The sequence below is a fragment of the Suillus fuscotomentosus genome, assembly GCF_016647785.1.
Source record: "Suillus fuscotomentosus strain FC203 chromosome Unknown F5891scaffold_21, whole genome shotgun sequence".
NCBI lineage: Eukaryota > Fungi > Basidiomycota > Agaricomycetes > Boletales > Suillaceae > Suillus > Suillus fuscotomentosus.
In genome coordinates this window covers 584,775-601,485 of record NW_024539533.1, presented here as the reverse complement: position 1 = coordinate 601,485, position 16,711 = coordinate 584,775, and the positions used below count along the sequence as shown (strand labels likewise).

Below are 16,711 nucleotides of genomic sequence, written 5' to 3'. Positions count from 1 at the left end.
GACAACAGTGCGTTCAGGTGCAAGTAAGAGCCTCGTGCGTCAAGGAAAGCACTTTTAGCATGGAATGCGAGGTAATTCCATTTCACACCAAACCCACTCGCTTGCTAACAATGTTGCCTCCCAACAGCTCTACAAATTGATAGAACTCACCCCCCCAGTCACATCCTCATTCTTGCGCATGTCAAGTACATCCATGTTCGCAAAGACGTGCTCACAGAGAAAGGTGTCATCGATCTCACGAAGTTCAAGCCTGTCATGTGTTTGGGCGACATCTTGTATGCCCGGGTTCCTTCTTGTGCCATCCACATATGTTCGAGTCATGTCAGCATTTGCTGATGTGTGCTGGACATATGTGCTAAGCACTGGTGGTGATACCTATGGTACCCATGGGTAAACCCTGCATGGGTGTGGGTACAGGTCTGAGCTTGTTGTACCTGCTGAAAACCTGTACCCGTCAGAGCGGGTACGGGTTTTGCCGGGTGCGGGTGCGGGTATGGCCTCCAATACCCGTGCAGTTCCCTAGTCGAAACCCAGAACCCTAAGCGACTGTACCTTTGTCATGCCCACTTACTTCCTGACCCACATCGAAATACCCCATGGCAAGTGCTGTATGCAAGTCGCAGTGATCGTGCGTTCATTACCATGATGGGGATCGATGTTCTAATGTTCGAATTCATCCTTACCTCTGGCTTTGCCAGTCTGTGGTACCACAAGTCCATCACACATCCTGATACCAACTAGCAAGGCATTCCACGCCTGAATCGCCATTCACTCGATGCTGGAGGAGCACTCGGCCTCATGCTCCACTATCTCAACTCCACCATGCACGAGACTAGCCTGCAACAAATCTTCACATTGATTCCCGCCACTGTTTCTCGCTATCTAACCTCTGGACTGCCGATACTCTTACAAACACTGCGCTCTATGGTTGATGCCTCAATTCGATGGCCACGGGGCCTGATTTCGAGCGTTGTAGTGCCCTCGTAGTTGTGTGTCACTCACACTTGGAAGGTGCCTTTGGAAGCATCGATGGCCTCAAACTCCCCGTGCAGACCTCACACAATGTTGACATCGAAAACACCACCTACAATGGTTGGCTTTCCGAACATTTTGTCAGTTCAGTCATAGCATTTTCTGCTGAAGGTGCGTTTTTTGGTCTTTCTCCAACAATTTGTACTCAATAATCAATTTACAAAGGCGTTGTGATTGCGGCAAGAACAAATGCACCTGGAAGTTGGCACGATTCATGTCTCGACTCTCACATCTATACTAAACTTCATCTCGACACACCTCCTGGCTACTACATTGTCGCAGATACTGCATTTCCCTGTGGGACGACTTCCATTGACGGTCGCATTTGTGCACCTTTGAAACATGGTCAAGTTTTGCGTGGGTCTGCTGCCGAGATAGAGGAGCACATGGTGTTCAACCGCCAACTACTCTCTTACTGCCAAACTGCAGAATGGGGCATGTGGGCTATCCAAGGCGCATTTGGAAGGCTACACATGCCACTCGACATCACCAACCAAGAAGCTTACAGCGACCTCATTGAAATCTGTCTTCGGCTGCACAACCTGTGCGCCGTACATGTTGGGATCAACCAGATACAGACCATGTACATGAAGCATTGGCAGGCTGCTGAGGATGACCTGGATGTGTGGCGAGACTTCGAAAGCATGCTATTTTCAGAGCAGAGGAAGAAGGATCAGGTTTTGCGCTTCCATGTCATCTTAGAATACCAGTAGATACAACATGTAAAACTTATAATATCAATGCAATGAAGTGTCGTCACAGATAACCTTGGATGTGAGCATGAAGGCGGATATGAAAAGACGGTGACCTGAAGATCCTCAAGCAGAGGGGAAGCGTGCTTTGAGTTGCTGGATGGTGAATAGTAATTAGGTAGACTCACCTGATTGATTTCTCGCAATTGGAACATACCCTGGGCTACAATACTCTAGGATTTGTTGGAGTAAGTGTCATCACAGATAACCTTGGATGTGAGTGAATAGTAGTTAGGTAGACAACTCACCTGATTGATTTCTCGCAATTGGAACATACCCTGGGCCAGGATTTGTTGGAGTAAGTGTTGTCACAGATAACCTTGGATGCGAGCATGAACGGGCGCAAAACATTTGAATCTTTACATTGTACATTGGTACCCTAGATACATTGTAAGTATCATAACACAATCAAATCTCTACTGACCCCTCCTTTTGAATGGGATTGATAGGCTCATCAGCGATGTCCTCGAAGTATGGGCAATCAGAATACTTGAGATGCTCAGAGGGGCCGATTTTCTGAAGGTGTGGTGGCTTGCACCCCTCAGATGCGGTACTTTCACCTTCATCAGTAAGCCACCTAGTGGATCCCCCACCCTCAGGGTACCACTCTTGATGCAGATTCTTGTGTTTGGGCATCCGTACATGCTGACGGTGTGTGGATCCACTCATTTGCATCATCTCGATGCGAAGTTCGACCCAATCATGTTCACGTTCGATGTCGTACATGCGAGCGCGCAAATCAAAGAGTTGGCCATGCAGGGTTTCTGTGGCGGCTTGGGAATCACAGAGCTGCTGACTTTGGGTAAGTAGATGTGTGGTGGCAAGGCTGCAATTGGCACGATCTTCGTCACAGTTGCGCTGGGTGGCCGGGTCAAATGCTGTGGAAAGTCGAGTGAGTAAATCCGTAGCTGCCGCTCCTCGAGTATTGCGACGTGGGGCTGGGGCTTCTGCGCAAGGAGTGGAGCGGGCAATGGCTGTATGCTGGATTGGAGGGGGGGTAGGCTCATCCTGGTACTGGTCAGAGATGACAGACAGACTGTCATCGTCTTGCACGGCCTTGTAATCTGTGTTGTTCAGGTCGCATGTTCCTGCATGCTCGTTAATGAGCTCTTCAATGTGATGGGCGCACGTGACTTCTGGAGGGCACACACCGTCTCCAGTTGGCTTTGTAGTCTTGACCAACTGTAATTATACTTGTCAGTAATGTTGCAGTCATGATACAAATTGAATCATACCTGTTTGAACTTCGTTTCGAGTGAAGTGAGTTTACATTCTGGCCGGTGCTTCACCTTGGCCCATTGGCAGAACTTAACTTGAACAGTCTGCCACCTGCATTGACCGAGAGGGAGCTCATCTTGGACTATGTTGAGGAGACTTTTGACGTCTGAGCTAGTATAATTATTGGACCCTTGAGGGTGGCCTCGCCTCGCTCATGCTTCTGCTTCATCATCCTCATCTCTGTCCTCTCGGGAACACTTCTTTGCGTTAGAGTATCCAGCATTTTCCTTCTCCTTACCTTTGGCCCTTGGGGCTTTGGCCTTGCAATGCGCACCTGCTGTTTTGGTGGCCGGAATGTAGCCGGTGGCCTCCGCAATACTGGCGGGGTAAATCAGATCCATGTCGTCAGAGTGAGGTAGGGGGAGGAGCATGGGATTGATCATGTTGGTGGTTGGCCCCTCATGTAGAGCAAGGCGAGAATTGGACGCCGGTGTAGAAACAACAATACTGAGAGGAACAAAGAAATGCTCCTGACTGTATCTAAAAAGTTGTAGGTCGTGCGTTGCCTAGTCTGCGATACTTGAGATGGCAAGTGCATTCGACCCTAAAGGGGAAGCAGGTGCAGCGGAGATCTAGAGGTACGCGCTTCAGCGAAGCGCGAGAAAGCGCAGGTGCGCGCAAGGTACGAAGGCGCGGGAACGCGCGCGCGTATTAGCGCGAAGCGCAGGAAAGCGCGCGCGTGTAAGCGGAAATAAGAGAGACTAAACTTATGTGAAGATATAAGCAAGATAAAGGATGTGAGATGTGTTGTGCTAATGAATAGATTTCTACTGCGACTTTCTAAGTAGTAAGTACTAGGTAAAGTTGGGTGAAAAGTAAGGTAAATAATAGTATGTACTGCTGGCGCTTATATAGCGCGCCTAAGCGCGCTCATGCGGAGCCGAAGCGCTACCGAGTAGGTATGTAAAAATATATATGAGTGAGAAACTATGATAAAAATAAAAGTGGAACTATGCTAATAAAGGAAATGGAAATATACGCACTAGGGAGCTTGGTGGACAGTGGATGGATGCATCTGGATGGCTGGCGCTATAGGGCGCGCAAGCGCGGGAACGCGCGCGCGCGTATACATCGTGAAGCGCGGGAATGGTGCGCGCATGGCGCGCGTTGCGCGGGAAAGCTGCGCGTCATATAGGAATCACTGTGGATGGTACACAGAGTGATGCTGCGAGTTGGTGCTGTATACTCCCTAGTGTAAAGCGCCATATCACACTATGAGATGCACGAGTCTCTACACCGGGAAGGGTGGAGGTGTGCCTTCGTGGGACTGGAAGGCTGGAGTGAGTGCGTAGGTAGAAGCAGGCTGCATGTATATAGTTAGTCATGTCAAAAATATAATATGATACTCGATGTACCTGATAACCTGGACTGTCGCCATGTTCGAACCGACAGGACCGATCAGATGTAGTAAGAGTCTATAATAAGATGAGTATTGGCCGCCAGTAGACAATTGTTGGATAAGACTTACATTGCAGATACCTGGATGGGACACCCAAGCGCCATCATTATCACGGGTGAACACATTTCCCGCATGGTTGTAGTATAATTTAGGGCCCAGGTAAGATGGGGTACTACCAGGAGGTATCATGGATAGTGGAGGAGGAATGTCAGACATTGTGTGCTGTAGTTTTAATGAAAATGATGCTTACCTTGTTGTCCTCCAGTGCATGCTCTTATGTGTTTCGAAAATGCCAACTATTGGATGCATAAGTCACCCAATGACTCTAGATGTTCATAGTTAGTAGAATGACCCTGTGGTGGTTGCAGGAATATGTTAGTACACACAGCAAAATAAGTCTTTAATGTTAAAAAACAGTCGCGGTAGCTTGGGGAACAAGTTGTTTTTGCAAGTCTAGACTTATAGGGAGAGAATGGTGCCGGCACTGCTCACCTTGTACCCTGGCCGGTCGCAGTTGTATGTGTTGGCATTGTCTGCTGAGAGCAATCTTAAAACTTCAGCTGAAAACTTCGCCAGGGACCTCAGGGATGGGACTGCGTATATTGGAAAATGTTTGGACCAGGTGGCGACCTTTGCCATGCTGAACATGTGTCAGGCGGACCTCAAGTCTTGGATTAGTCACCAGATAGCTTAGGCATAGTGGTCTAAAACAGATTTAATCTGTCGTTTATAATCCGGATTAATCTGTAAGGGCCCCCCCCCCCTTCTAAATTTAGAGTTTGTAAGAGCCTCAAAATAATATGTTTTGAACATCCGATGCAAATGAACAACAGCATCGCGGCACGACTTCCTTATATGGTCTTTTTTATTCTATCTTATTTTATTCCGCATTATTTCAGCCTATGGATAGTCACCCACTATATCTTCTGTGTCAGTAATGTGGCTAGTCACAAGCTGGCATGGGGGCGTGGTGGTGTAGTGGTCCACATGCGAGTCCTGGTTAAGCGCTATGCTCCTTGGTCTTGGGTTTGAATTCCAGCCCCCCCACACTGTTGGACTACATTTTGACACCAGCAGTTTCCCACCACTCACTCCACATGTGTCATGTGCACTACAATGTCACAACCAATGAAAATATGGTCATACAAAGGGGTCGTGCGCCGCAGGCTTGCAGGAAAGTTGTGAAGGGGTTGCTCTGTCAGATTCTGGAGATCTTGTGAAGGGGTGCGAAGGGGTAATTCTAGAGTCAATGGCCTGAAGGTATGTACTCTGCCTCCCTATTGATCTTGCATCCAACTGACTCGATATCTGAACATCATCGGTACTATAGCACACTGTCCTCGCATCAATATGGCCTTAAGGTATGTATTCTGCCTCTCTATTGCTCTTGCATCCAACTGACTCGATATCCGAACATCATCAGTACTATAGTGCACTGTTCTCGCATCAATATGGCCTGAAGGTATCACTGGGGGCAGGAACCAATTTGCCCATGGGTCAAATGTTGAACCTAGCGTGATCTCAGACAGATTCAGGTCACCTTTGGTTTTGGCAGATAATGTTAACAAAAATTAAAAAAATTTCTTACTTTATCTCAATTTGAGTTATCCTGTCATATATACATTATAATCATCTTGTCTACACATTTTTATCAGACATAAAAATTATCCTGGCATATGTTTTTGTTGTCATTTTGGCATAGGATCACATAATGATCACATTTTCAACAAGTCTCAAACTCATGTTTTGAGTAAATTTTGACTGAGGTTAATTCTTTTTTATTATTTTTTCATTGGAATCAAGCTAGGAAATTTTTGTCTATGAATGCAAGCAATATATTACTTTGATTCTGATCACATTTTGGAGTTTTTTTAATTTATAACACCCTATGTTCTACTTATCTCTACACTTTTGTTCCTCTGATATATAATAGAAAATACAAAGTCAATTGATAGAAAAAAGTTTGACCAAATGTTAAGATAATATATCCTTTGCTCTGTAAACAAAATCAATAACAAAATAAAATCTGACTTTTTTTTGTTAACAAATCAAATTTTGACCAAAGTCAACATCAACAGTCAGAAGTCAACAGTTCACAGGTTGATCAATTATCATATGTTTACCTTGTTAACTGTCGACTGCTGACTAGTAGTATTGACTTTGGTCAAAAGTTGATTTGCAAACAAACAAAAAATCAGATTTTACTTTGTTGCCAATTTTGTTTACAGAGCAAAGGATATATTATTTTAACATCTGATCAAACTTTTGCGCATCAATCAACTTTGTTTTCTACATACTGAACCCACTATGCCCTAACTAAAAACCCACTGACTCTGATAGTCTCATACTCAACCTGTACCCATACCCATGATCCACAGATCAGCAATGACATTTGCTAGCAAGGCTCTAGACTCACTCTCTATTTAAGGATGCACAATTTCAATGGTGCTTGGCAAATGATGATCAACATGCTCACTCTCTCCGAACAGTGAGCAATGTCTTGGATCAGCATGGCTCTTGCTCAAACAAGGATCAAGGCACTCACTTGCTGTGAACGGTGAGCAATGACTTGGATCAGCATGGCTCGAGCTCAAAGGAGGACTGATACACTCACAAACTGGGATGACAAGGTGCTTTGTCTGTGGGACTTGAAGGCAGGTGTTGTGTTGAAGAAGATGGAGGAGCATAGCAGGCAGGTGTAAGTATTAGTAATAGGCAGTTGGGGAGTAAATAAGTTATGCGTTTCTGTGAAGTGCGGAAATATAAGCCATAGGGCAGTGAAAAGAGGAAAAGGAGAGGGCACATGGTTTCAGTATAACAACTCATGAATTGAGATGCCATGAGATGTGAGACTGTGCAAGTGATAAGGATCCGTGAAGACACATAAGAGGAAAACTTACTAAGGAGGATGGAGCTTGCAAGCAGTAATATTGCAGTCAGAGGGACACCAGCATGCTAGGGTAAAGACACATTATTTGTTGAAATCAACCGTGGGAGCCCTGTGATTAGTAATTAAATCATCGGTGGTTTGATTTTCAATTTCTCGTAAGTACCTACTTAATGTTGTTGCTGAGTGGCTGAGGCTGAGTTGAGCACTAAGACCCTCTGGCCTGCAGCAGACATGTCCGAATTCTCCCTCGGACTCCCACCTGTTTAAACATGCCAACCCCCATCAATATCCCAATTCTTGCCTGCTAGCTTTGAATTTCAAGTCCTTGCCTTTGTCCATGTTCTCACCAGTATCTGCTCTGTAGTACCTGTCAGGTCCTGCCTGCACCCTTAGGCAATGCAAGCATATGTACATGTTCTCTGTGGTTCTGGATTGTGTGAACTCTACATTTTTGATACACTATAAACTGGCTACATATCTCATGGCAGGTTCAACTAGAAGAGAGCCCTGTAGATACATATATTTTTTGGCACATCTACTGGCTGTTATGCATCCATATGTGACTATTTACTAGCTTGTAGACAACTTCACAAATTTTTTGAAAATTTGACAAAAGCTTGCCACAATTCCCAGAAATATTGTCACATTCTCAAAATTCCTGTGGGAGGTTTTTCCTGATGCAAGTGAGGAAACACAATATTCACACAATCCTGCTCTTCTTTCATCTCTGCAAACATACAGCATAGGGTATGGGTACAGGTTGAGTATGAAACTATCAGAGTCAGTGGGTTTTTAGTTAGGGCATAGTGGGTTCAGTATGTAGAAAACAAAGTTGATTGATGCGCAAAAGTTTGATCAGATGTTAAAATAATATATCCTTTGCTCTGTAAACAAAATTGGCAACAAAGTAAAATCTGATTTTTTGTTTGTTTGCAAATCAACTTTTGACCAAAGTCAATACTACTAGTCAGCAGTCGACAGTTAACAAGGTAAACATATGATAATTGATCAACCTGTGAACTGTTGACTTCTGACTGTTGATGTTGACTTTGGTCAAAATTTGATTTGTTAACAAAAAAAAGTCAGATTTTATTTTGTTATTGATTTTGTTTACAGAGCAAAGGATATATTATCTTAACATTTGGTCAAACTTTTTTCTATCAATTGACTTTGTATTTTCTATTATATATCAGAGGAACAAAAGTGTAGAGATAAGTAGAACATAGGGTGTATGGGTGACCCCACTGGACAATAACGAAATCGAAGCTTTTTCATAGAAACTAGGTAGTCACCAAAAAAATAGTCACGTCCAAAAAAAAAAAAGTCACGCTCTAAAAAAATGTCACACTCTGAGAAAAATGTCACACTCCGAAAAATGTCACTCCGAAAAAAAGTCTCCTACCAAGAAAAAGCGTCTCAGCAAGTTTGTTCGGGCAGTTCATTTCTTTTGTGTTCCTTTCGTTTGGGGCTCTGCTTGGCGGCGTGGTGGCAAGCACTGATACAGCTGACGAGGCTCCTGGCTTTGGCCCTTTGCGGGTGGGTCTATGTGAGATCCGGGTGCGCCCACTACTGTCAAGGTAGTAGCAAGATCTATGTGAGATCTGGGTGTGCCCTGTTGCCATTGGGGGTGGAATCAGTGCAGGTGTGTCGCGCCACGTCCACCATGCTAACCAACGTTCAATGCTTTTATTTCGAACACTGGCGTTATCAGCACCATCTTTCACTAGACATATCTACGTGTCCAGCTCGGAATCGAAGCTTTCGATGGCATGCATCACGACGAAACTGCTGATCACTTCACCGAGCTGTGCCCTCCCTTGCCTCTTGCAAGCTCTTCGGCACATCGACACCCAAATCACCTACTTCTTCCTCCAACAGCTACCGCAGCTCTCCATCACCTCGACGTCCTCAATGCAAGCCGTTTCGGTGTACTTGGCCCACTTCTTTCAAGACTCTTTGCCATTCATGTCGAAGCTCGTGGGATAGAGCGTGTACCGGAAGACCAGAGAGAGTCGAAAAATGCTTGGAACAAGTGCATATGTTATGTTGCACTCGTACTATGCCTGTCCTGAGCCCAATGTAGTCTTCTCATGCGGTGGTCAGTTCGATTTGATCCAACACATTGTTTTGTTCTCATGTTCCCGTCCCTCCATTTTTGCGTAGGTCCGTTAATGCAGTGTTGACTACCATTCCTATCGGGGCGCTCGGACAGTCCGCTTTAACTTTGAGTTTTGGGTATGTTCACTCACCACATCATGATACCGCTTCTTACCCATGTTTATGCTCTCAAGTCCGTCGCTAAGCGAGTGGATCCTGGTCTCAAAATAAAGGCATCAATAGAGTGAGCCTTACTTGCTTCATTCTTATCTTGCGATTTACACAGCATCAGAGTTGGCAAGAGAAGTCTGTCTTGATTTTGTATTCAAAAATACTGAACATAATCTGAGCGTTCATGTCTGTCTTTCAGAATACTGGAAGGCGTTCGCATCAAGCGCACCGTTCAAGAACCATTCAATGTGGGACTGTTTGCACGTGCTTCACACTGACATCGTCAACGTATGGAACTCTCAAGACCCTAATGGTGTAATGGTTCTCTTCTTTATTCATTGTCGCATATCCTGACGCCGTTGGCGCGCAGTACTTGTGCAGCCCAGAGTTCACGACAATGATGACAAACATGATCAATGAGCTGGACGTTGGACCCACAGCTGATCCCAACAAGAACCTGCAGGGCAGCCCTTCATGGGACGGATGGATTTCATCTCATCCAACGTTTGCAGTGCAGTTGGGCTCTCCATTGTGGGTACTATTGCGGGCATCCTGTCTGCCTCGGACGGACCTACCGCCCCCATCGTAGTGCCGATAGTGGCAAGTATTGTGGCTGCGAAGTGGGTGGGTTCACGAGGTGTATCAGCAGTCGTACGCCCTGCTTCTTATCCTTCATTGAGAGAATAACAATGTTACAGTCACTACGTGAGCCCCCAGCTACACGACCAGCCCTCTGCCACCTTGCACGGCAACGACATGATACCCAGGCCTTTAGGCCTTGACAATAGATGATGAATAGAAGAGAAGTCCGGAAGATGCCGGATTAGGTAAGCGATCTGGATCGCTTACATGATATGACGACATAGGTCTAGAAGACCTATATATGTTATCAAGATAGAAGGCAAGCCTCGTGTTGCCTCATGTACTGATAGAAGCCTGCCTCATGCATGGTATCTCTGACTCGATAGATAAGCACTTAAGAACCCAGCTTCAAGCTGAGCTTAGATACGATAGAGTAGCCTTATATAAGGTCGATAGATTAAAGTAGATGTTCCTTACTTTAATCCTACTGGGTTTTACCTTGAAACCTTTGTCTTGCTAAAGCTACCTGCTTGACATCAGATCCGCACCTTCGGAAGGACTTGAGACCCCTTCTGCCTGTAACCGCTACTATCGCTCGCCTCCGCAAGCGTACGCAACTCCTGCTCTTCTGTGGGAGCCGACCTCGGACTCTCAGCACGAGATATCACTGTCATGATCGTCGCTGTTAGATCATCCCAGTCCGCACGCGACACACGTCGTAACAAAGGATTAAAGTCTCCTTATCGTACGCCTCCATCACAGGCTACAAGATAACTGATCGCACTTGCTGTCAACGTTACCGACACTCGTAGAACCCCGAACCGAGATCCCGAAAAGATTTTCATATCCCTGATCTAGAACCTTGATCGTACCGGCCTGACCAGTCGCAAGAATATAAGAACCGCCGTCACTGTGGAAAGCTCCAAGAAAAGGATACCACGAAGATTGTAGAAACCATCTCCAATATGGCAACTACCAGAAACACCTTCGCCGCTGCACACCTCACTGGGAAGGAGACTCGCCTCTGCTTACGAGAGAAGAAATGTTTTGTGTGCCACGACATCAGACACAAAGCCGCGAGCTGTCCTCAATGGACCCGAACCTCACGGAGAAAGATGATCGAAGAAGAACCCCGCCTACGCACTATCAAGATAGCCGGGGCTAAGGATGATATACGGGTGAACGCCACCCTGATTTCCAGAACAAGAAATACCCCCATCGCGACATCTATGATCATAGATTCTGGGGCGTGTCAGTCCTTCGTCAACCAGGACGTGATCACGCAGTACCACATTTTGACGCACCAGCTAGAGAACCCCCTGACACTCTCGAACGCTGACGGATCCTGCTTTGGAAAGAAGCCAATAGAAAGGTTTTGCAACCTTACTTTCCAGATTGATGAACGGGTAACTTCCGAACGGTTTTACCTAGCCGAACTTGGTCCAAAAGACAAATTCCTGCTTGGACGACCTTGGCTTACCAGCCAGAACCCCCTGATCAATTGGAAAACCAGCACGGTAACCCTCAGAAGTACCGCAGATTCCCGAAAGAAGCAGAAAGAAATAGATTCAGATCGGAAGAAGAACGGCAAGGCACCCCTCTTCCTGAAAGAAGAAAAGAAGGAAGCAAAGAAAAGAAAACGATTGGTATCCCCGACCACTCCCCGCACCTCCTCTTTGGGCACTGTACCACTAGCCCGAACAACACAAATTGCACCGGCCCACGAAGAGCCGCAGAACGGAATTCCCGTTGAACCTTCAGAAACCGCACCACAGCCTGCGAAAACTGTGACGAAGAAAGACTCGCTGCCTAGAATTGACCTCGCAGCGAAAAGATATGAACAGAAGAAACCGGCCACTGATCCGGAGACAACTCAGAAGAAGACTTCCAGACCGGCGCTGATATCTGACCACATTTATCCCGAACCGCCACGAACGAAGAAGATTGTACCGGCTGTTCAGCCAATAAAGATTGAAGAAGATCCCATGCCTGCCCGATATGAATTCTCGGCAGAGCCCGCACAAGTCCTTGGGAAGGGACGTGCGATAATGAACGAAGAACCGCCTGTATCCAAGGCGCCCAGATTGGCCCCTGAACCAGAGAAAACTCAGAGATTCGAATTTTCTGGAGAACCGATATCCGTTCTCGGAAAAGGACGAGCAGTCCGAATCGAAGAACCTCCTACCGCCAAGAAACTCAGATTCTATGAAAGTCCTGAGTCCGCAATGGAGGAAGACCCTGAACCGGCGTATTTAACCGCCGATGAACCGCCAAATTCCCTCAACCTCTCCATGACACCCGCGCATAATTCCGAAGAAGCAATGACGCTATCTTCAAACACCAAACTCCCTCCTGTGTTACAAGAAGCCCAGGATATTTTCATCGAATGAATCGCTTTGATCTACGAAACATATCGTCAAAATGAAATAAAAAAGGAAGCACAAGACGCCGGGCCCAGTTTTGTCCGATTCATCGACATGGACAACTCCGAGGATGATGAGGATAAAGACGATGATGCACCCTCTTCGCATGATCTGCGAATGGTAGATTCAGAAGGAAACGACTTCGACGACGACGGCCCGCTCCCTGGCCTAGACTTCTGATTGGATATGATTAGTCGGTGACTAATGGCTTAGTAAGGGGGTGAAATCCTCCATTTTACTTATTTTCCACGCCTACTCCACCCTGAACACTGATCACCAATCCCGAACTCAACCTCTACGAAGGTCCGGAACGACCTAAAACTAGATAAGGTCCGTAATGACCCTAAACTAGATATAGTCCGGAAAGACTCTAAACTACAATTGTCCGTAATGACATAAAACTAGACGATGAACAAGGACGAACCCCGGAAAACTCCTGCAAGCTTCGGGACCCCTCACATCACTGCACTTCAACCACCTGAGTAGACCATATATAAACAAAGGGTAATAGAAGACGATCTCCCCGCTGGACGACCACAAGAAACTCCTACAAAAGCCTTGGTATCCATGCTCGGACCCCCACCTTCGACATCTAATAAAGAACCCAGAAATGGATCTATAAAAGATAAGAAGATTAGACCTCCGGAACGAGGCTAAACTATCATGAGACGAACTCCACGGAAACTCCTGCAAGCCCTTGGAACCCTCTAGAACCCATCATGGCAATGACGACCACCCTCTGATGACGACCCGATCTTTCAAACAAAGATAAAGGATGATAGTACCTATCACGGCACTTTCCCTTTGATAGCGAAGAAGAATCTCGAACACGAGTTAGCCTCATGGCTAGATAAGACGATAAGAGATAACGAACAAAGATAAGTTTAGATTGAAACGGAGCTTGGATTGATCTGGAAGAAGGTTATAAATCCTCTCGATCCTCGAACATCTCTCCCAACAAACCTCCATCATCATCATGACAAACTCCATCGACAACAACTCTATCAAGATTGCACTGAAGGACTCCGACTATGGGAACGTCCTCAGAATGACAGAAAATAGTGCGTTCAATGAAGCCGCTATCTTGACCCCCGCGTACTCCCAAGCGATCGACGAAATCCTTGGTGAACAAGACGCCAGGACTGCAGCGTGCACCTCCCTCTCCGTCTGCATTATACGAACCACGAAGCTACTGGAAGATGTAGCCAATCGTGTTGACCTTGATGAAGCAACTCGGAAACTTGCTATACTTCATCTGCAACGGCGGATCAGAAACTTCGCACTTCACTTACTCCCCCTCGACTTCTCCGATATCACTGACCTCGCGATAAAGAAAGTTGAAGTGAAGCCCGTTTTAGAAGAACCCTGCCCGGTACGCCCGCTGAGAAGAAAAGCGGCTACCATAGATCGAACCCGCACCACGCTCTGCAAGCGCTGCGAAGGATACGGACATCAGTTCAGAAGATGTCCAGATTATGTTTGTTGCATCTGCGATGAACTGGGACCTAACCATCTGTCGGTCCACTGCCCGCGACTCAACGGACGCATTGTACTCCAAGAGTTTAGCGATGAAGAGAAGTTTTTCGAAGCTCTCTTAGATTGGGAGCATAACCACAAGGCACTCGCGGATCTAGAACTTCAGCATCCTACTGAACTTTCCCCTGTCCCTGAAACTCCCTCAGCACCTTCCGTCCCCACGTCAGCAATTCCCGCACCACTTACTACTACGATGGAAGAAGACGTTTAAGAAAACAAAGCCGGTGACTTTGTGCGTAGTAATGGGGTAATGTTACAGTCACTACGTGAGCCCCCAGCTACACGACCAGCCCTCTGCCACCTTGCACGGCAACGACATGATACCCAGGCCTTTAGGCCTTGACAATAGATGATGAATAGAAGAGAAGTCCGGAAGATGCCGGATTAGGTAAGCGATCTGGATCGCTTACATGATATGATGACATAGGTCTAGAAGACCTATATATGTTATCAAGATAGAAGGCAAGCCTCGTGTTGCCTCATGTACTGATAGAAGCCTGCCTCATGCATGGTATCTCTGACTCGATAGATAAGCACTTAAGAACCCAGCTTCAAGCTGAGCTTAGATACGATAGAGTAGCCTTATATAAGGTCGATAGATTAAAGTAGATGTTCCTTACTTTAATCCTACTGGGTTTTACCTTGAAACCTTTGTCTTGCTAAAGCTACCTGCTTGACATCAGATCCGCACCTTCGGAAGGACTTGAGACCCCTTCTGCCTGTAACCGCTACTATCGCTCGCCTCCGCAAGCGTACGCAACTCCTGCTCTTCTGTGGGAGCCGACCTCGGACTCTCAGCACGAGATATCACTGTCGTGATCGTCGCTGTTAGATCATCCCAGTCCGCACGCGACACACGTCATAACAAACAACAGGTCTCTTCTTAGTTGTTTGGCGCTCCAATGCTTCATCATCGACTTGACTTTTGTGTTGCGGACGCTGTAGATTGGATTCAGCAGTTCGACAAACAATTGACCTTCCTGGAACATGCGGACCGCGATTCATTGGATCAATTCGTCAAGCTACTACAATCATATAACATCAGTGCAGAAGAAATGCCGGGTCTTCGGGACAAACTTCCCGCTGTGGATTCATTATCGGATGAACCATGGGACACGATGTCTTAGTACTTGATTCTTTCTTGCGTTTGCTGGTGTGTGACTTTTGGAGTACCTACGGGAATCGTGACGTGTCCTCACTCGCGCTATGTAATTGGAGTTATGGCTGGCCTGCGCTACTGTAGTTTGCCTCGAGTGCCCTGATGTTCCGAGGTAACCCTGAAAAGCTTTTGCTTGAAATAAATTTGTTTATCCTCCCGAGACACAGTGCATTGATTGCTAACCCCATGATCCGGAATCGGAGAAATGATAGTCTTGTAACGAAAGTGTCATCTAATTGACACGACTCAGACAACCCTACTAAGAAATAATTATTTCTATTCATTGTCTACTACACACATGGGAACATCGAGTATGCCAGCTTGTCCCACCACGCGTTCCGTATGTCAGCCATACATACCTGAGTTCCGTAAACTGGATATAATTGTCCGGCGTATGTACATAGTATGATGACAGCCTAGTCAACGCGGAGGTAAGTAAAGGGAATTAGTGTCCCACTGTGATTGTCGGATGACTCTTGTACTGCATCGTCTAAGCAGACCTGGTAAACAAACAGAATCTTCTCATAACCCAGATATCACGCGCCTTCAGCTTGAACCTCAACTGAACTTGCCTTGTTTGTTGCAAAATATCCGAAGCAGTGGTAAAAGAAGCACAATTACTGAGCGCTGAGCTTGAACAACGATATGGAAGAATCGCAATCGAGTTGTTGGTCCCAAGGTGGATTTTCGTGCGTCGTTTCTTTACGGTTGCCAAATATACCTGTCGGGAAGGGGTAATGCAGACTCAGACAAACATTGCCTACTCGATGGAGAAGGAACGACCACCTTTACTATATGCATCGCGTAGAACACTGAGACCAAGGGAAGCATACCGTTCATGGGGACTGATGGTTGCAAGAATCATAAAGCTTCGTTTGAATATCTGTGAAAAGATATGGTCACATGAGCCGTCGTGATGCTATGATCAGTCACCAAATGGACCTGCAGCGGAACGATCAATTACAAACAGTAAGGTGTCAGAGAAGCTTGTAGACGATTGCTTGCCATCGAAAATTAAAAGCCCTTGGAGACGAAAAAATATAGACCACGAACGTCAGTGCACTGGGGAGGCTTTTCCTTATCTGCAGCGTGTTAAGTTTAGAAAGGGCATCTGGCCAGCTCAAGACTTACCTTCGCCTGCCATATCGAAGGCCCATCTGCAGGAATAGAAATGTCGAAAACCCGGATGTGAGCGGATACGACACTAGTTCTGAGTGACAGCATGCAATGTCAAGCACGGAGTCCACGGACTTATCGAGAACAAGTGAGGACTTGTGGACTGCTGTGGGGCACTGGTAGGCTAAAGTAGGTTGGTCATGAGAGACAGGAACGAGGTCAATTTAATGAACATTGTGGTACCTACGAATCAACGGGGTTCGCCAAGATGTGAGT

The 16,711-nt window shown here is 46.3% G+C and overlaps 4 protein-coding genes across 4 annotated transcripts; 2 read left to right on the top strand and 2 right to left on the bottom strand.

The window, feature by feature from the left end:
- Window positions 1-165: 165 nt before the first annotated feature.
- Window positions 166-336, top strand: F5891DRAFT_950453 (uncharacterized protein; the record flags this gene model as incomplete). The annotated part of the gene is made up of 1 exon (XM_041374968.1): window positions 166-336. A coding segment is annotated over one exon (171 nt), but the record flags the coding sequence as incomplete, so codon positions are not given.
- Window positions 337-1,705: 1,369 nt separating this feature from the next.
- On the bottom strand, window positions 1,706-2,130 carry F5891DRAFT_950362 (uncharacterized protein; the record flags this gene model as incomplete). Its single annotated transcript, XM_041374954.1, has 2 exons — window positions 1,706-1,947; window positions 2,058-2,130. Coding segments are annotated over 2 exons (315 nt in total), but the record flags the coding sequence as incomplete, so codon positions are not given.
- A 62-nt stretch (window positions 2,131-2,192) lies between these two features.
- On the bottom strand, window positions 2,193-3,445 carry F5891DRAFT_1187488 (uncharacterized protein; the record flags this gene model as incomplete). The annotated part of the gene is made up of 3 exons (XM_041366856.1): window positions 2,193-2,966; window positions 3,020-3,168; window positions 3,301-3,445. The coding sequence occupies 3 exons, from the start codon at window positions 3,443-3,445 to the stop codon at window positions 2,193-2,195; spliced, it is 1,068 nt and encodes a 355-aa protein (XP_041227191.1).
- A 10,155-nt stretch (window positions 3,446-13,600) lies between these two features.
- On the top strand, window positions 13,601-14,371 carry F5891DRAFT_1187485 (uncharacterized protein; the record flags this gene model as incomplete). The annotated part of the gene is made up of 1 exon (XM_041366855.1): window positions 13,601-14,371. One exon carries the CDS (start codon window positions 13,601-13,603, stop codon window positions 14,369-14,371), a length of 771 nt encoding a protein of 256 aa, XP_041227190.1.
- Window positions 14,372-16,711: the final 2,340 nt, after the last annotated feature.